The 19,428-nt window shown below is 40.4% G+C and overlaps 2 protein-coding genes across 5 annotated transcripts; one reads left to right on the top strand and one right to left on the bottom strand.

Moving 5' to 3' along the window:
- Window positions 1–9,192: 9,192 nt before the first annotated feature.
- LOC110895637 lies at window positions 9,193–12,126 on the top strand. Its single transcript, XM_022142955.2, has 6 exons — window positions 9,193–9,372; window positions 9,552–10,096; window positions 10,191–10,464; window positions 11,287–11,368; window positions 11,497–11,716; window positions 11,798–12,126. The coding sequence occupies exons 2-5, from the start codon at window positions 9,574–9,576 to the stop codon at window positions 11,689–11,691; spliced, it is 1,074 nt and encodes a 357-aa protein (XP_021998647.1). The 5' UTR covers window positions 9,193–9,372; window positions 9,552–9,573; the 3' UTR covers window positions 11,692–11,716; window positions 11,798–12,126.
- Window positions 12,127–12,670: 544 nt separating this feature from the next.
- Window positions 12,671–17,061, bottom strand: LOC110895636 (DAZ-associated protein 1). 4 transcript variants are annotated; one of them, XM_022142953.2, is made up of 14 exons: window positions 16,901–17,061; window positions 16,649–16,765; window positions 16,463–16,552; window positions 15,263–15,328; window positions 15,033–15,098; window positions 14,842–14,927; window positions 14,715–14,760; window positions 14,539–14,593; window positions 14,390–14,466; window positions 14,124–14,268; window positions 13,913–14,040; window positions 13,305–13,409; window positions 13,062–13,211; window positions 12,671–12,986 (listed from the first exon to the last, which is right to left on the bottom strand). In XM_022142953.2, the coding sequence occupies exons 2-14, from the start codon at window positions 16,667–16,669 to the stop codon at window positions 12,819–12,821; spliced, it is 1,203 nt and encodes a 400-aa protein (XP_021998645.1). In that variant the 5' UTR covers window positions 16,670–16,765; window positions 16,901–17,061; the 3' UTR covers window positions 12,671–12,818. The 4 variants fall into 4 exon arrangements, with proteins under 4 accessions (XP_021998645.1, XP_021998643.1, XP_021998644.1 ...); XM_022142951.2 differs by having other exon boundaries at window positions 16,847–17,041; XM_022142952.2 differs by having other exon boundaries at window positions 16,877–17,041.
- Between the last annotated feature and the right edge of the window lie 2,367 nt (window positions 17,062–19,428).

Genomic DNA, 19,428 nt, shown 5'->3' with positions numbered 1-19,428 from the left:
ATTATTGATTTGACTAGCTTTATTGCGTTGTTACTTCCTATCATTCACAGTCGGTCGTTGATTCATAGTTCGATTATCGGTCGATTAGTTTGATTATACAACACTTACTCCAAATAATACGAAAATCAAAATGAAACTAAAATGAAATTAATCTTTATTAATCTTTAATTCCAATAACAGTCAACACTTGACTTTGACTTTGACTTTTGGAAAACACGGGGTGTTACAGTCTCCCCTCCTTTAGGGAATTTCGTCCCGAAATTAGGCCGAGAACCGTACATCGCCGTGTGATTTTACCTATTTGATGCTTCAGATCTATCTGAATAACTGCGGGTACTTGGCCTTCATGTCACTTTCGAGTTCCCAAGTGAACTCCGCGCCTCGTTTGCCTTCCCATCGTACTTTTACAATAGGAATGCGAGAGCGTCTGAGTTGCTTGGTCTGTCGGTCCATGATTTCGACAGGCTTTTCGACGAAGTGTAGAGTCTCATTGACCTGAAGATCGTCGAGTGGTATCATCGCGTCGTGGTCGGCTACACATTTTCGAAGGTTTGAAATATGGAAAGTCGGGTGGACATTGCTGAGTTCCTCCGGTAATTCGAGTTTGTAGGCAACTTTACCGATCCTTTCCAAAATCTTAAAAGGTCCAACAAATCGAGGCGCAAGTTTCCCTCTTTTGCCGAATCGGACTACTCCCTTCCAAGGTGATACCTTTAGGAGCACGTAGTCGCCAACTGCAAATTCGCGGGGCCTGCGTCGTTTATCGGCGTACATCTTTTGTCTATCCCGGGCCTTTACCAAATTTTCCCTTATCTGGTGGATCTTGTCAGTCGTTTCTTGCAGAATCTCGGGCCCAGTCAATTGTGAATGACCGACCTCGTGCCATACAATGGGCGAGCGACATCTCCTACCATACAAGGCTTCGAAAGGTGCCATTTCGATGCTGGAGTGATAGCTATTATTGTACGAAAATTCGACTAACGGTAGGTGTTTGCTCCAACTACCACCAAAATCGATAACACACGCACGGAGCATGTCTTCAATAGTACGAATCGTTCTTTCAGTCTGCCCGTCGGTTTGCGGGTGGAATGCGGTACTCAAATTCAGCGTCGTACCAAGAGCTGCTTGAAAAGTTTCCCACAATCTCGATGTAAACCGAGCGTCGCGATCAGAAATGATGTCTCGAGGCGTACCATGATTCTTAATGATCTCGTCGGTGTAGATTTGGGCTAGCTTGGCCACCTTGTAGTCTTCTCGTATTGGCAAAAAGTGGGCTGATTTGGTTAGACGGTCGACTATAACCCAAATACTGTCGTGACCTGATGGCGTGGTCGGAAGCTTAGTTATGAAATCCATAGCTATGCTTTCCCACTTCCATACGGGTATCGGCGGTTGTTCGAGTAAGCCTGAAGGTCTTTGGTGTTCAGCCTTGACTCTTGCACAAGTTAAACAGCTACCAACATAAAGAGCAATATCCCTTTTCATCCCAGGCCACCAGTACTTGTAGCGAAGGTCCTGGTACATTTTGTCCGCACCGGGATGAATGGAATATCGGGATTTGTGGGCTTCGTTCATGATGATCTTTCGCAAATCTGTCCTCCTCGGAACCCAGATTCGGTCCAGATAATAGAATATCCCGTTGGCTTTGCTCACGAGCTGAGTTCCATCGTGATAGATTCGTTCTTTCTTCAACGTACACTCGTTAAAGCATGCGTGTTGTGCTTCGCGGATGAGGGCTTCGAGGTTATACTGAGCCTGGATGTTTCGAACACCTATCACGTAATTCTTTCTGCTGAGGGCGTCTGCAACTACATTCGCCTTGCCTGGGTGATAACGGATCTCACAGTCGTAATCGTTGAGAAGTTCTACCCATCGGCGTTGACGCATATTGAGTTCTCTCTGGTTAAAGATATGTTGTAAGCTCTTGTGATCGGTGAAGATCGTACACTTTGTACCATACAGGTAGTGTCGCCAAATCTTTAAGGCAAAGACAACTGCGCCTAGCTCGAGGTCATGGGTTGTATAGTTCTTCTCGTGGATTTTGAGCTGTCGAGATGCGTAAGCTATAACCTTGTCTCGTTGCATGAGAACACAGCCAAGTCCAAGGTTTGAAGCATCACAATAGACAACGAAGTCATCGCTTCCGTCTGGCAGTGTAAGAACTGGTGCATGGCACAGCATATGTTTGAGGGTTTGGAAAGCAGTCTCCTGCGCGGTTCCCCACACAAAAGGCTTGTCTTTATGAGTAAGGGAGGTAAGTGGTACAGCAATCTTGGAGAATCCTTCGATGAATCGCCGGTAGTAACCAGCCAATCCGAGAAAAGAGCGAACTTCTGACGGATTCCTTGGCGTAACCCATCCCTTGACTGCCTCAATCTTTGCAGGATCAACGTGTATACCCCGACTATTCACGATGTGACCCAGAAATTGAACCTCCTCCAACCAGAACTCACACTTGGAGAATTTGGCGTAGAGTTGGTTTCCCTGAAGTAACTCGAGAACCAATCGCAAATGCTGCGCATGTTCGGCCCTCGATCTGGAATAGATCAGGACATCGTCGATAAATACAATGACAAAACGGTCTAAGAACGGTTTACACACGCGATTCATCAGATCCATAAAGACCGCGGGTGCGTTGGTTAAACCAAAAGGCATGACAACAAATTCGTAGTGGCCGTATCGGGTTCGGAAAGCGGTTTTGGGTATGTCTCCCTCTTGAATCCGCAACTGACGATAGCCTGAACGTAGATCAATCTTGGAGAAGCACTGAGCACCTTGTAGTTGGTCAAACAGATCATCGATTCTTGGTAAGGGGTATCGGTTCTTGATGGTCAGCTTGTTCAATTCCCGGTAATCGATGCACATTCGGAACGACCCGTCCTTCTTTTTGACGAAAAGGACTGGTGCGCCCCAAGGAGAAGTGCTCGGGCGAATAAAGCCTTTTTCAAGTAACTCTTGGAGTTGGTTTGAGAGTTCTCGCATCTCAGATGGAGCGAGTCGATACGGAGCTTTGGCCACTGGGTTAGCTCCTGGAATGAGGTCGATTCGAAAGTCGATATCACGACTTGGAGGTAATCCAGGAAGATCATCAGGGAACACCTGAGGAAATTCTCGGACAACAGGAACATCATAGACTTCAACTTTCTTTTTCTTGTCCGTCTCTGCTACAACAATGTTGGCCAAGAAGGCTCGATATTCCTTGCGGAGATATTTGCGAGCTTGAAGACAGGACATGAGTTTGAGATCTCTTGCAGTAGTTTCACCATAAACACATAGAATATCACCACTAGCTAGCACAAAACGAATCATCTTATCGGCACACACAACTTCAGCATGGTTTTCACGGAGAAAGTCCATGCCTACTATGACATCGAAACTTCCGAGCTGCATTGGAATGAGATTAATCGGGAATATATGATTGTTGAGCTCGAGAGTACAATCACGGAGCACAGAATTGACAGCAATGGTTCTTCCGGTAGCGATTTCTACTTCGAAGCGTGTCGAAAGATAAGAGCGCTTACGTCTAAGAAGTTTCTCGAATTCAAAGGACACAAAGCAGTTATCGGCTCCAGTATCAAACGAACATGATGCATATATACCATTCACGAGGAACGTACCATTGACCACGTTGTTGTCAGCTTGAGCCTGACGTGCATTGATGTTGAAGGTTCTGGCGTGAGCTGCTTGCTGTTGAGGCTGTTGTTGTTGTTGCTGGGGTTGTTGAGCTTCTTGTTTCACTACCCTGTTCGGGCACCGGTTTGCGAAGTGGTTAGGGTCACCACATGCAAAGCAGGTCCGAACATTGTTTGCCGGGGCCTGTGCAGCTTGAGGAGCTTGAGGAGCTGGGAGTAGAGCCTGGTTGACAGCGGCTTGAGCTTGAGCTTGACGGGGACCATAGCGGCAACTCGCAGTGAAATGCCCGTAGACGTTACAGTGAGCACAGAATCGGCAGGCCACACCCACTGGGTGATGATAAGAACATGTAGCACAGAGTGGGTGGGGACCGGTGTACGCACGCTTCGCTGGCGGCGCATTGATCACTGGCGCCGTGCGCTGTGGTGGTTGTTGTTGTTGCGGTACTGACTGAAGAGGAGCAGCATTGGTTGCGGCGGCGCAACTCTTGTTCTTCTTTCTCCTCCTTGAAGACTTGGAGGCTTGGGCAGTGGTGTTATCGATTGATGCGGCGGTGACTTGATGCAGGGGCTTGACTTGCTTATCCCAGAAGCCAGCCTTCACCCGCTTGTCATTAATCTCAGCGGCGAGTAGGTAGGTTTCCTCGATCGTTGCGGGCTTGGAGGCGTGAACGAAATCTGCGACACAATCCGGAAGAGCACGGATGTATTTCTTGATGGTCATGTCAGAAGTCTTGACCTGGTCGGGACATATGATACTCAATTGCTTGAAACGGGCAGTGAGACCAGCATTGTCCCCCTCCTTTTGCTTGATACCCCAGAACTCATCCTCCAACTTTTGGCGTTCGTGGGGAGGACAGAACTCGTCCATCATGATTGCTTTCAACTCCTTCCACGTCAGCTCGTATGCAGCGTCGTTCCCGCGCTTGTTCCTTTCTGCGGTCCACCAGTCCAAAGCTCGTGACTGGAAGACACCGGTAGCATTGAGAGTACGGAGGTGATCTGGGCATCCGCTTTGACGAAGGGTGACTTCTACCGAGTCAATACCAATGAAACAGAGCCGTAGGGCCATCTTCACCGGTGAACTCTTTTGGCCCACATGCCTTGAATTGTTTGAAGCTAAAAGTAGCTTTGTTGGGATCTTTGGGCGTGAGGGTTCGGGATTCCTCAGATGACTTGCTTGCGTTCTCGAACACATCACTGACGGCTTTTGCCAGGGTCTTAGAGATGATAGCAGCCAGTCGTCGATCTCTTTTCTCCTGGCGGGTAAGACGCGAGCGTGATCTAGGTTGTCCAGATGACGACATGGTCTGCAATAGACATCGTCACAGGCTCAACACAACGAATTCGAGTCTCACACGTTCTTAGATCTCTAAAGCTTAGAATCACGTCGCATTTCTCGTCACGTAACACACATAGTCACATAAGCACATAATCATAGGGCACATAAGCACAAAAGCAATTAGAGCACATAAGCAATTAAGCAAGTAGAGCACTTAATTTCCTAAACACGTACGCAATTTTTTTATCACAGAGGCGGTCAGAAAACAGAAACCTATAACCACAAGTCGAGTGTCGTTCGTTTTGCGTATCGGATAGCATCACATTGTATCGTCTATTTTAGTCGTATAGCGTAGCATAGCACACTGGTTTCGTTTAGATCACATCAACAGGGATTTGAATCGAGATAGGATATCAACAAAGGTCACGTAGATTGATAACAAATGGAGTAACCAACAAATCTCAAAACACGTAAACAGGTAATTCATACAAAATCAACAAAACAACACTCAAAATCGGAAAATGGATTGTCTGCGGCTACTAGACTTTGACTAACCATGGCAATTTAACTATTCACAGTTGACTTGTCGTCACTTTCGACTCTAGGGGACATGTTTCTGCCTCGATTCTTGGGCATTATGCATGCGCATTCTAGGCCATACTCGTGAGTTCAGGTCATTGGAGTCCGTCAATTGCCTTGGCGAGATGAAATAAAGCTGGAATAACTGCCAAGGTTAGGGTTTCACCCCTAGCTTAGCAATTTCTTCCTTGTTTTAAGAAAATTTAGAGGAAGTTTTCATCAATTTATGGGTTTCGGCCCCGAATTTGGTATAACTTTCTCCCGTTTTGTTAGAAAATCGCACAAAATAATCGACAAAAATTTGTAATTTAGGCAGGAATTTGCGGGTTTCACTCCTAATCCCGTCCAAATTACAAAATTTGGCTCGGAGGTCGGATGTACTGATACAACGTAACATAAAATAAGCACATAAACTTGGTCTCTTGGTTCCTGACTATAGTCTAGGTCTCTAAGACAGCGATCCGGACTAGATCGTGCCCAACCTAATTCCCTATAGTTATGGCTCTGATACCAATCTGTCACACCCCAACCGATGGCGGAATCATCGGGGCGCGGCACTGAGCGAAACAGATTGTTCAGAAGTTTCCATAACAACTAACATACAATTCAGTTACACAACACGTCCCATACCGTGTCCCAAACAATATCAAGTTATCATAGAAATCGACTAAACAATATGGGAACTGTTCCGACAACTCAAATTCTTAGTTATTACAAACCGAATGTAAATATTGTTTTAAGACTTCTAGACTGCTAACTATAGATCTTACTGACTACAGGTGCCAGTGCAAGATCTACAGATAATTATGGCCCTGGAACAGGTACGTGGACACTGTCCTAAGGTCACAAACTCCTAGGAGCTTATTATTGCCTCGCTTCCCTAGCACGCTAGTAGCTTAAACACCTGTCACATACGTTAAAATAACAGTCAATACATATAATGTAAAGGTGAGTACACAAGTTTGATATAGCATATAGAGTTCGAATAGTTTACGCATAACCAAACACGTACACAAGGGCAAACGATGCATGTAAATTATCAACATGGGACCATCGATACCAATGACTTCGGGTCGACTGTCCGAGACAGTTCGCAATACATGATTACCACCGTAATCCATGCAAGTAATTGTCCTTAGCAACCCCCGTGTGAACGGGTGCTGAGTCCAAACTATAGTACTACGTTGCTAAAGCAGGCAGATAGCACTCCACGTGTAAACATAATAAACAGCAATCATTTAGACAAGTAATACATGCAAGTAGGTTAGCGTTCAAATAGTTTGTGTTGCTTGTGATTTTGATAGATTACGTATGTAACACCCAAAAGTGCTGAAAGCAAAAGGGATCGAGTATACTCACAGTGATTGGTGTGGATTGAAGGGAGCACTGAGAATAGGTTAGCCTGAATAGTTCGATAACACAACGATGAGTAACGCGGAAAAGTAAACAATGCACTTGGATCGAGTAGGCCATTCGATCGGACAGCAGTTCGATCGAGTGGGCTGTTCGATTGGTTTGAAAGTCCGTTCGAACATCCATTCGATTGGCTGGCTGGCTCGATCGGCTGGTTCCTTCAAGTGGATTGTTTCTTCCTTTGATGTGAAGGATGTGTTTGTGTATGATGGTTTGTACTACCTTTCAAGTTGGTCGATCGAACAGCTGTTCGATCGGTTAGCCCAACCGTTCGGTTAGCATTTTCGACTTGGCAAGATGTCACTCGATCGGTTAGCATGCTCGATCGGGTGACATTCCATTGTTTCAAAAAGTCTAAGTGTTTTAAAGTATAGTATCTCATGATCCGAGCAGTAATGATTACAATCGAGTGGCGTAGTCGATCGAACAGTACCTCGTCAATACTACACTTTTGTGAGTTGGTGGGTCTGTGTGCTAGTCGATCGGTTAGCCTAACCGATCGGCTGGCATAGTCGTTCGGTTGGGCTGTTCGATCGAACAGCCTAGCCGTTCGGCCAGCTTCTCGATTTGGTTAACCCTTCACTTAACACTTGTTTCTTCCCGTTAGTTGTTGATGTTTTAGAGATATTTTGACTACGAGTTGAACCACAAAGCTGAAGTCCCTACTTAGTCTACTGACTCGAGCAGGAATCACCCAAACTCGGTCAGAGACGGTTTGGAACCCAAGTTTAACGTTTAACCCGGAATCGGTATATCTCTCGGTAGAACCCGAATCTTGGACCATGTGTTCGTTTAGATTGATTTGTACATCGGTTCAAGCTTCGTTTTCACCGGTTTGAGTGTAAAAGAGTTGAAAGATAGATGAAAACTCATCTTCCAATCCTTTTCTACCGTGAAATGTTAAGATCTTTGGAAGATTTTAGGTTATTTATGTGGAAATCGGTTAGATCTAGCTTATTCATGGTTGAATGAAGTCAAGAACATGAAGTTCTTGATGAACACCAAGAACACCATGATGACATCACTTAAGAACACCTAGATCTTGGTGATTTCATGGATGAAATCCAAGTTTTGAAAGATAGAAAGATGGAGAATCGATTAATGAACAAAAACGTACAAGGATTAGAACGAAATACTTACCGGTTTGAGAGAAATCTGAGATTTAGTGAGAAGAAGAGGCTGGTCGGTCAGAGCTTTTCCAAAAGTGGAAAGGTTGACAAAGACAGCCCTATTTATAGGCTTCCAAAAGAGGAAAGGGTCAGCTGATCGAACAGCATCCCTGATCGAGCAGCTGTCCGATCGAACAGCCTGTTCGATCGGCTAGCCTGTTCGATCAGGTTGCCCTGTTCGATCGGCTTGCCTGGTTTTTGAGTGTTTCGCGATGATTTTCGATATTTCGAGTTCGATGAACGATGATTTGAGGATGATAGAAGTTCCTAGTCAAATTACTTTTAGTTCCAACTACTATATCTAACATACAAGCATCCTTACAACCATTTCGGGTTCGATTTCCATTGAGTTTGATTCACCTTTGAGTCTCGATTGATTTGATTGATTCACCACACACTTTAATATAAAAGTAAACATGCACAAGTAACACATAAGGCACACACACACACGTATAAAAGCATTAAAATCCCCACACTTGAGTTCGATGATTGATTCGATTAGCTTGATTATTGATTTGACTAGCTTTATTGCGTTGTTACTTCCTATCATTCACAGTCGGTCGTTGATTCATAGTTCGATTATCGGTCGATTAGTTTGATTATACAACACTTACTCCAAATAATACGAAAATCAAAATGAAACTAAAATGAAATTAATCTTTATTAATCTTTAATTCCAATAACAGTCAACACTTGACTTTGACTTTGACTTTTGGAAAACACGGGGTGTTACAGTTATTTGCTAGCTGTTTCTAAATCAGATACTTGTTTTCCGCACCTGTATCTGATCAAAACTCCTCTGAACGACTCGTTTGGGTCGAAACACGATCCTACAGCCGCAGAAAATAAAGGAGAGAGCAGAAATCGAATTTGAGTGCCTTAGAACACCAAATCTCTCCCTTACCACTCCACCACCACATCATTGACGTCTACAAATCCTCTTTAACCCTCTTCTAGTTCCGCTTATATTGTTGATCATCTGAATATGAGTCATCAAAAGCGATATATAACTTGATCGATAGAATCATATAACTTTTTTTAAGAAATCAATTAGTTATTCCCATTCCCTATAATTATATCATTATTATTATCACTAGTCCCAACATTAAATGAATGTGGTTAAGGAGAGAACGTTGGATACTCCCTTCGTACTTGGGGGCATTGTCACATGGATCCTGTCTGCGATCTCTAAAATCTCCCAAAATCAAATCTCATTCATTCCGACATTTCATCAAACACCTTCCCTACGTCCAATCCACCCTTCTCCTCCTTCAAACTTTCAACCATTTTCATTCAGGTAAACAATTCCATACAATCTTCGTATTTCCAATCTTACACACACTGATTCATCAGCTTCAATTCTATCTAATATTCTATTAATACTAATTAGAGTTTGTTACAACTAAAAAACCCAACATGTTTGACCCAAAACAATAATCTAAATTCTAATAGTTAATTTAAGATAATTGATTGTAGATTGGTAGCACCATAGGATGCAATGCAAGTCTGCTATTCACCACAGTTAAGATCTGCTGGAAACAAGAGTTCCTCATCATTCTGTAATTCGGGTGCATACACGAGTCCAGGAACTCCTGATTACGGAGATAACAATAACAATGTGTTAGAGTTTCAAAAGGGTTGGTGCTCAGAGAGAGTACCATTAAGCAATAGTAGTAGGAGGCATATCAGTGCTGCAGCATTGATGCCTTTTAATAGTGGAAGAACGTTACCGTCGAAATGGGATGATGCCGAGAGGTGGATTACGAGTCCGGTGTCGGGTTTTGGGGTTTGCAAGAGTGTAGAACCGCCGCACCCGTCGCAGAGACGAGTTAAAGCGAAAAGCGGACCGTTGGGTGGGACGCCTGGGGTTGGTTACTTTTCGAATTACTCGCCTGCTGTACCGGTTCTTGCGGGTTCGGCGTTAACGACTGGTGTTCTTGTGCCTGATGGAATGGGTCAATCTGGTAATGTACCTGGATGGTCTGAGTTGTTGATCGACTCTTCATATCCTGATTTTCGAGGTACAAAATTTAATGATCTTGAATGAATTTGCAATTTTTAAGGTCGATTTTTGTTTCTTTGATAGCTGTTTATGACCGATGTAACGCTTTGCAGATGAGAGGAATGATGAAGATGGTGTTTCGCAGCGAGACATGGCGACCCAAATGAGCCCTGAGAGCAGCCCAGAAGCGTATGTACCTCCAGCTGTGGAACATGGCGGACGACATTCTGCTAGGTTGGAAGTTAGGGATGTACAGGTGGATAAAGGAGCCACTATGATCAAGCAATCAAAACGACACAGAATGGGAATGAAGGATAACCGATCACCGGAGGCTAATGAATTGGCTTTGACATGGAATGCAACAGAAGGAGCAATGAAGTTGTCAAAGTATGTCTCTAATTATAAGCTTTTATAACTCTTATCATTATGTACTTGATTGATTTCTTATCCAGAAATATTGAGAGAAAAAGATAACTTTTTGAAGATAAACTACTTTTTGTCCAAACACTTTTGCAATTGTCATTGATAAAACTTTTTTGAAAACTTTAGTTTGCTTGGAAGAGCTTTTTCTACAAACCGCACCAGCTGAATAAAATATAATGTAATCTCTTAACACGTAGTCAAGATATGTTTTGAAAAAAAGTGAACTTTGATGCGACAATTATATATTCTGTTAAGTTAAATTTAACGAACATAATATTGAACATAGTGATATTTTGAGACTTGAATAGAAGCTTTTAAGTAGAAAAAAATAAAGTTTATTTAGAAATTCATTATTAATTTTATATTGATTATTAGGTTAATAATATAATAACTATTAATAATTAAAGAATAAGTATCCATAATTAAATTTGACAGAGAGACGGGAAAACCGAAAATAGGAAGGCCTCATGTGTTGACAAGTGGCCCCCATGGTTTTCTTTTATTATATAGATATAGATTATCAAATGAAATAAATGAAACAGCTTCTTTGGATACCTTGCTGTGTCAAACTCTTAAAATGTAAAAAAGAAATACTAATAATAACTATAATTATTACAAGTACAGTATGAAGAAGTGAAACTCCCTTTAGCATGTGCAAAAAGAGAAAAGGTGGGTCTCAACTCTCATGACCAGGGGGGCACTTTTGATTATTATTTGTCCCACAAACACATGTTTATTATTTACATATATGACAAGAATCATGTTTTGTTGTCTTGTATTTTGCAGGCTCCAGAAAGAGGAAGCACGGATCACTGCGTGGGAGAATCTACAGAATGCAAAAGCCGAGGCATCAATCCGGAAACTTGAGGTGCGTTTGGTTAACGTTTCTATATATTTTCTTTCCTTTTTTTTCTGAAAATTTGTAACAAATATTGGAATTTGGAAGCTAGCGTAGTGTGGTTATGGGGTCGAGTAATTGTTTTTTGTGGTGATCAGATGAAACTGGAGAAAAAGAAGGCAGCATCTATGGATAAAATATTGAAAAAACATAGAGCTGCGCAAATGAAAGCGCAAGAATTCAGAAGGAACATGTCAGAGGATGTTTCTCCCAGACATTCCCGCAAATTCAGAAGCTTACGTAGATACGTCACAGATTCCTTCAAAGGCTGCTTCAGTTGTCGTGACCCGTAATCCTCAAAGATCATCGTTAAAACAGGTTATTAATTGTCATCAAGTAATTGGTTCCCATAATTACTCTGCACGTCAAATGGCTAAACGTGATATTAATTTGCGACAGGTTTGTGGTCTAAGTAACTTCTGCAACTGAAACTCAGTGATACAGCAATCTATTGGTGCTCTAATTAAAATGGCTTTTTGATTTGGGTTCAAGGGGTAGAGTTGATATGCTATGGGGGATATAGTTTTGAGACGAATATTATAGATCCTCATTTTTGGGAGCGATAAAAGAGGTAAATACGTAAGATCCCAGTTTGGAGCAAAGTTAGGTACATATTATACTTGCTATTGTAAGCATTAAACATCTACGACAGGTCTTAAATTCATGCTTTATAAGATGTAAGATTCAGTGCGTTTAGTGTGTTCGGTTCACAGATTTTGGAATTCAAATTTATTAATTGGAAATGAAACTCATGATACATCATACATTAGATGACAAAATAATCACGTTTGGTTTATAAGGCGTTGTAGTGGTGCCAAGGGGAGATTGGTTGAATTTCTTCACTGTATGAAATGATGACTGTGAGGGCGCTCAGGCATCACTTCAAACGGTGTGAGGCGACAAGTGTACTCAGGCATGAGGCGTACCTCTCGACTCTTGTACATGTGCAGATTTTGCGTATCATGAGTTATATATATGGCTTTTTAGGTTGTATAGAGGTTATTTATATCTTAATTTTGGATGCTAAACATGTCATAAGAAATATTATATAAACACCTTGCACCTTGCATACGTTATGTGTGCGCCTCTGACCTCGCGCCTCAACTCCAAGAACCCTATCACACCTTGCGCCTCGCTCTTTTTATAGCCAAACATTTTAGTTTTAACGAAATATGCAAACCAACTAAACTGGCAAGAAATAAAATACAGTAATAAGTTCCAATAAGTGAGGCTAGTACCCCCCCCCCCCCCCACAAACGTACAACCACAATGGAAGGTTAAATAGACATCATCATTCAAAGTCCAATATATAAATAGACATCGTCATTATATTTGTCAACATCCAGAAATCAGCAAGTACAGATAGTCTTAAGCAACAGATTCAACACAAATCCTCCACTTTGGTGGACACCTCCAGACTCTAATACGGCCTATACCTGTAATCCGTTCGTGAAGGTCTCCCCCCACCCATGCTTCCACCTAGGCTGCCCATGCCGCCACCTAGACCGCCCATACCTCCACCTAGGCCGCCCATCCGTCCCAATCCTCCCACACGCCCCATGCTTCCGCTCATGCCACCATAACCCCACTGCAAAACATTTGTTGACATTACTAATTTTCTTCATTAATATTAGCATACCATCATCATTTGAAATATACTTACATCATCAAAATCCAAGCTTCCATACATTCTGCCGTAAGCTCGCATGGGGCCATAGCCTCCGTACGCTGGTTCAGGTGGGTTGTCCAAATAGTGGCTGCTGCCTCCGCTTGAACCACCGTCATCAACAGGTGTAGCTGAATCTATTGCTACCTGTAATCCATCAAGCATTTATCACAAAAAACAACTCGCCTGATTAAATAGGTGTACATAATATTACAAATTCAAAACCAATATATTCAGTACCTGTTGTCCACAAATCTCGTGTGACCTTCGTGAAACACGATCTGCAACACCATCCTCAGCAAAGGTCACAAAACCAAACCCCCTGTGACCAGATCTCTTAGGGTCCTACATTCAGTAGGCAATTAAATTAAAGTATAAATAAGTAAAAGAGTAAAACCCCATTTTCGTCCCCGAGGTTTGGCCAGTTTTGCGACTTTCGTCCAAAGGTTTGTTTTTCCGCATCTGGATCCAAAAGGTTTAAAATCTTGCTATTTTCATCCGGCTTGCTAACTCCAACTATTTTTCTCGGTTAAGTCAATAATATTCCATCTTTTTTGTTAACTTAAAGGGCGATTCGGTCTTTTTACATGAAGTGAAAAAAAAAAACCGAATTGCCCTTTAAGTTAGCAAAAAGGACGGAAATACCTCTGATTTAACGGAGAAAAGTGGGATGGAGTTAACGAGCCAGATGAAAATGGTAAGATTTCAAACCTTTTGAATCCAGAAGCGGAATAACAAACCTTCGGACAAAAGTCACAAAAGTAGCCAAACCTCATAGATGAAAATGGCATTTTACACTAAGTAAAAATAAACAAATTAGTCGAACCATTATTGGGAGGCTAAATTACCTTTGGGATATACACATCCAAAATACGTCCAAACCTACCAAAATACAAGCGCAAATCTTCCACACTTGCTTCTTGAGGAAGCCGTCCTATAAAAATCTTTTTGCCCATTCCCCTAGCAGATTCTCCTCCTGCCCACATTGTAATTAAGACCGTTACTTAAATAATTAATAAATAAACAAAATAACCATCCCTATGTATCAACTGAGCGTACTTCCATAGACAGAGCTTGGATAATCATATGCTGTAGGAGCACCCAGTGCAGCATATCTAGTTGTAACATAAGCATTATAAGCACCATATCCGCCACTCGGAGGCGGCGGTGGCGGCATGCGGCTAACTGGTCGGAAATTGTCTTCCTGAGAACAATTATCAAATTAAACTATCAGCTATGAAAGCTCATTGTTTCAAGGCATAAAAATAATTGAACTGGTGAAGATTAAATGACGATAAGTTGCATAAAAGGACGCCGCATGTTACCTTAGGTGTTGCTCTGTCAACCACCACATCTGAACCTCCAAGTTCATGGGTTTCAGACATGAGATCATCGACAGAATCTGTAACGAAAGATTCAACAAGTTAATTAATTACCAGATATCAAAATGATTATTCAGTCTCAAGTGAATTACCAGCATTTGCAAAAGTTATAAAACCAATTCCACGATGGCCCTTGGTACTTGGATCCTGCAGAAATCAGATATTAAGTTTCAATAATATCAGCGTTAATCAGTTAATTAAAGGATGTAAAATGTTTCCCAAAAAGTAAGAAATGTAAAATATATGATTGTAGCATCTGATTATGTACCTTGGGCATGTACAAATCCAATATCTCACCATATTTCTCAAAATGGCTGCAAGAAACAAAAGAAATTGTATACATGTTAAGTCATTATAAAACTCTGAGCAACTTATGATAACAATTAAAAAACCACCTCCTAAACGCGGCTTCTGTGACTGAGAGCGGGATTCTAGCAACAAAAATACGGGTAATTTTCTTTGAAGATGATCTCATCTCTTCCTGTGAAGGGAACAACTTTTAAATAAATATCATTAAAGTTTCAGACACATGCCAAAAGTGACATCATGACATGATGTTAAAGTTAGTAGAAAACAAGTAAACAACCTTTGGTGTTGCTATTTTTACTTCCAATGCTCTGTTCCCGAGGAAGTGCTCGGCTGAAAGTGCAGCCTATGGCAAAGCGCAAAGTCATGTAAAATGAAAAATGTACCATCAAAAGAAGTAATATGAATTATAGCAGCAAGTACAAAGATTTATTGATCTTTTATAGTTATGGAAAAATTGAATTGCAGAAATTTCTTTTCGGGAAATTGCATATATGAGAGTTGAATTACCTTAGCATCTTCAACTTCTGCGAAGGTTACATATCCAAAACCACGAGATCGGCCACTTGAACGCTCCTGTAATTATATAAGTCAAAAGTCTTTTGGTCAATGTATACATATTTATACACCTACAGAGTACAAACATGGGCGCTAGAGTCTGGTAAACTTCAGTAGCATTATCCATTTGATCATCAATGATTTTCTTACTTAGCAGCCATTCGACCCATTTCAATATGAAAGAAAGAAATTTTTATTCATAACAGATACTTAAAGTTCGGCAGAACATCTTCTAAAAAACAAGGAATATAGGTTGTGTGGCACAAAAAGCAATTCTTGCTACTCTCATGAGATGGGTGTAGATTCTAATTAGACAACAAATGATGAAACACAAAACACATCAAGAAGTTATACTTATACTATATACTATATACAAGAGCAGGTCCACAATTATATAGACCTCAAACACAATAACAATATATCCAACAGGATACCTACAAATGACACAGACACAGCTTATGCCAGCCAAAAGTAATAACACCCTTCTTTGTCCGACAGGCTTTTTTATGGTCAACAGTGTACACACACATTGATAGTAAATAATCAGATAATCCTTCAAAAGCATGAAGCTAGTCACCAAACAGCGGTCTGTGCCTTTTCACATGTGAGATGTATTTGACATGCAGAAAGATTAAACTATCCTAGTTCCTACAGATACTATGCAATCATGTAAAAATCAGGACTAGTCGGCACTCGGAAATTAATCGCTAGTCAGCCGGTCACTGAGTAATTTTTCGTTAAGCGATCCATTAATCAATAATCAGTAGGCAGTCCTAATCGGCTGGCCAAAACCTGTAAATTCTGGCCAGTTTCCAACCAAACCATATAGATTCTGGCGATTGATCCTGTATACTTAAAAAATGGGTCGAGGATGGGTTAAACCGGTCTACTTAAAACTTTTACCTATAATAATGTGTATATATAATATATATATAAAACTGAAATTACATATAAAAATCCCAATCTGATTATCAACTAGTCGGTGCCCCACCAGCCGACTAGCACCTAACAACTTTTACAACCATGATACTATGTACTCCAAATCTTTTCGGTTGAGGTCTTAATTAAATTAGTTTCAAACTAATTAAACTAAACATATTTCCACATTAACAAAGTCATTACAATACATGTTATAACTCTATAAAAACTAACCTTCATAACAATACAGTCCTCCAATTCCCCAAATTTCCTCATGTAATCTTTCAAGCCATCGGTATCAACATCCCATGGGATGCCCAACACCTAATACAATACCACCACAACATAAGTTATACTTAATTTATCAACAAAACAACAAAAAAAAAGATAATAAATTTGATAACAGAACATAAAAATTACCACAAGCTTCTTCTCAGACATAATGGCAGAACCAGAAATTAGGGTTTACAGGGAGAATATCACACACAAGACACTCACCAAACTCCACTCTCTCAAATAATCTCTCACACACGAATCCTGCACACAATACACATGCCTCTTTCTCACACAAATTCATCGTCTTTATCATCGATTTTTATGATCTGAAAAAATGTATACCTAGAATTGAATAATTAAACGATCGATTACCGGATTGATGCACGCTAACCTGACCTTGATTATATAGTTTTGTTCGGAATACCAAAACCCTAAATCGCAGATCGCTCGCTCGGGTCGCACTCCACTCTCGGATATCTCTCTCTCGCTTCCAGCTACGCTCCTCTATTTGGAAAAGCGATTGTGGGTGATACGATACCTAATTATCTTCAAGGGTGAAAGTGACATTTCAAACCCTGTACTATAAAAACAAGTTTACTTGCACCCTTATGGTTCCATCACTTTGATAAGTAGCTTTTTTTTTTTTTTTGTATAAAGAACTACACGATAGTCCCTTCTTGTATGGTTGTAAAAATCTCAACTAAGCGTCAATTAATCCCCCCGATTAATCACTAGTCTCCATCCCACTACCCGATTAACGACTAATGATTACTGCATGATTGGTCTCTTGTATATGGTCCTTAGAGTAGATAGGAATACCACTTATGTTTAATTCTTATGAAATGATCAAAATATTTTTACTATTAAAGTAAAAGAAAAAATGGAGGGGCCACCTAAGTAAAAAGGACCAACCCCTCACTGTTGACTTCCCAAGCCACAACATATTTATTTTCTTCATCGAGCATCCCCACTTGGACAATAGAGCAAATTGTGAAAACGGTGAACGACTTTTGGTGAAAGGATACACTAAAAATCCCCCATTTCTATATGTGTGCCTTTCATCCCACCTTTGAGAGTGGGGATTGATCATTCAGGTTTTTCGGCCACACCCCATTTTACTCTCGATCAAGGATATCGATGTCTCTATGTTTTTTTTGAATTGCGGTGCGTGGATAAATGTGAAATAAAAGTAAATTGTAGTGTGGCCATACCTATTAAAGAAGTTGCCAGATGCAATGAACGGAAAGCAAGTTTATGTTGGTCAATTTTCATTACCTCAAGCTTTCGTCAACATATAGTGCAGTATTTGGTTATGTAAGACAGTTAATTTGGTTTGTAAACTTAACTGGGAGCTTTTGAGAATTGAGATAACCAATGAAAATGTATCATGGTTCTTGGGGGCTTTGGTAGTTATATGAAGGTTCAAGAAAGTAATATAGGGTGTGATGGTTGCATGCAAAGGCATATAATCAAAAAACTTGAGTGAAGATCAAAACAACATTGGTCAGCTTCGGTGAAAATGTGGTAAAGGCATGAAGAGAAAGAAAGGAGAGACTGATGAAAAAGATATAGAAATTGGGTTGCAGAGGTATTATGAGTTTTTTTCAACGTTTTTAAACACAGACCGCACCAACCGGTTGGACCGGTCCGGCCGGGACCTGGAAGCTGCAGCGGGCCGGTTCAGTGATTTGGGTCGTTTCAACATTGGGCCAGTGGTCGGGGCGAGATCCGGGCGGTCGGGCCGACATTTCACAGCGAGTGTCGGACCAGAGATTTTGTATTATAATTTTTTTTTGTTCAATACCCTAAATCTAAAACACTTTAACCTAGAATCTCTCGTCTACAACAAACAAAAACATGCCTCCATACATACTGTATGACACATACTCTATCTTCATCATCTCCATCAGCGATTGTCTTCATCAACGATTCATCATCTTCATCAGTGATCATCTTAAACTCGGAATATGTTCAATTCAGCCCTCATTCATCTCGAATTCTCAATTCTTCTTGATTCACATGTGTGTAATGTTCTTGGATTTGTTTATAATTTTGTCTCTAAATGTATAATAAGCTTGTCTATGAATATATGATGCATATCTAGTCAATTGATGATGCTAAATTGTTAATTAATTGATGAAATTCAAAATTATTTGTTTTTGAAATTGTTTATGATGTTATATATATATAGGTAGAGGATCCTGTAAAAAAAGGCCTAAAGTGTGAGAAGGGTAAGAAAGAATCTCAGCCATTAGATTTTGATCTAATGGTTGAGATCAATAGGGACCAAATTGTAAAATATTTTCATTAATTTGGATTGATTTGAAATATCTAAGGGCAATATAGTCTTTTAAACCCACTAGAAATTAGGTAATGCACATGTAACTTCCCCCCGTCTTTTTTAAACGTCAATAACTTTTTATACGTAACTTTTTTTTTAAATTACACCATAATAACGAGCGTTTTTTTATCTTTAATATGAGTACCATATTGCTATACTTATATAGAGAAAAAATATGTTTCGATCAGATGTTTAGTCAATGAATGGTGTTATATACTTGCTGAATGGTGTTATATACTTGCTGAATGTTGAATGGTGTTATATACTAGCTGAATGGTGTTATATACTTGCTAAATGGTGTTATATACTTCCTATAATTAAGGTGGCGGTTATGGGAAGTTTTTAATTAATTGAATTAATGATAAAATTACTTGTTTACCCTTTTCAATTAATTTAGATCTAATGGTTGAGATTCTTTCTTACCTTTCTCACACTTTTGGTCTTTTTTACAATAACCTTATATATATATATATATAGGGGAAGGTTCAAATGAAAACCACTAGTTAACGCGAAAACTCGAAAACTAATTAAAAAAAGCCAAAAAAACATGCAAAAAAATTTTTTTTTTTAAAATTTTTTTTTT

The sequence above is a fragment of the Helianthus annuus genome, chromosome 12 (genome assembly GCF_002127325.2).
Source record: "Helianthus annuus cultivar XRQ/B chromosome 12, HanXRQr2.0-SUNRISE, whole genome shotgun sequence".
In the NCBI taxonomy this organism is placed as follows: Eukaryota; Viridiplantae; Streptophyta; class Magnoliopsida; order Asterales; family Asteraceae; genus Helianthus; species Helianthus annuus.
Note: the sequence above shows the minus strand (reverse complement) of the source record. Positions and strands in the feature narration are given on the sequence as shown.

Bases quoted from the DNA above. Each gene is read 5' to 3' on its own strand.
- LOC110895637 (XM_022142955.2), top strand. From the start codon at position 9,574: ATGCAAGTCTGCTATTCACCACAGTTAAGATCTGCTGGAAACAAGAGT. The intron at 10,465-11,286 runs GTATGTCTCTAA...TGTATTTTGCAG, and splicing joins GGAGCAATGAAGTTGTCAAA to GCTCCAGAAAGAGGAAGCAC. The intron at 11,369-11,496 runs GTGCGTTTGGTT...TGTGGTGATCAG, and splicing joins CATCAATCCGGAAACTTGAG to ATGAAACTGGAGAAAAAGAA.
- LOC110895636 (XM_022142953.2), bottom strand. From the start codon at position 16,669: ATGTCTGAGAAGAAGCTTGTG. The intron at 14,269-14,389 runs GTAACATGCGGC...AATTGTTCTCAG, and splicing joins TTGACAGAGCAACACCTAAG to GAAGACAATTTCCGACCAGT. The intron at 13,212-13,304 runs GTACTGAATATA...GATGGATTACAG, and splicing joins ACGAGATTTGTGGACAACAG to GTAGCAATAGATTCAGCTAC.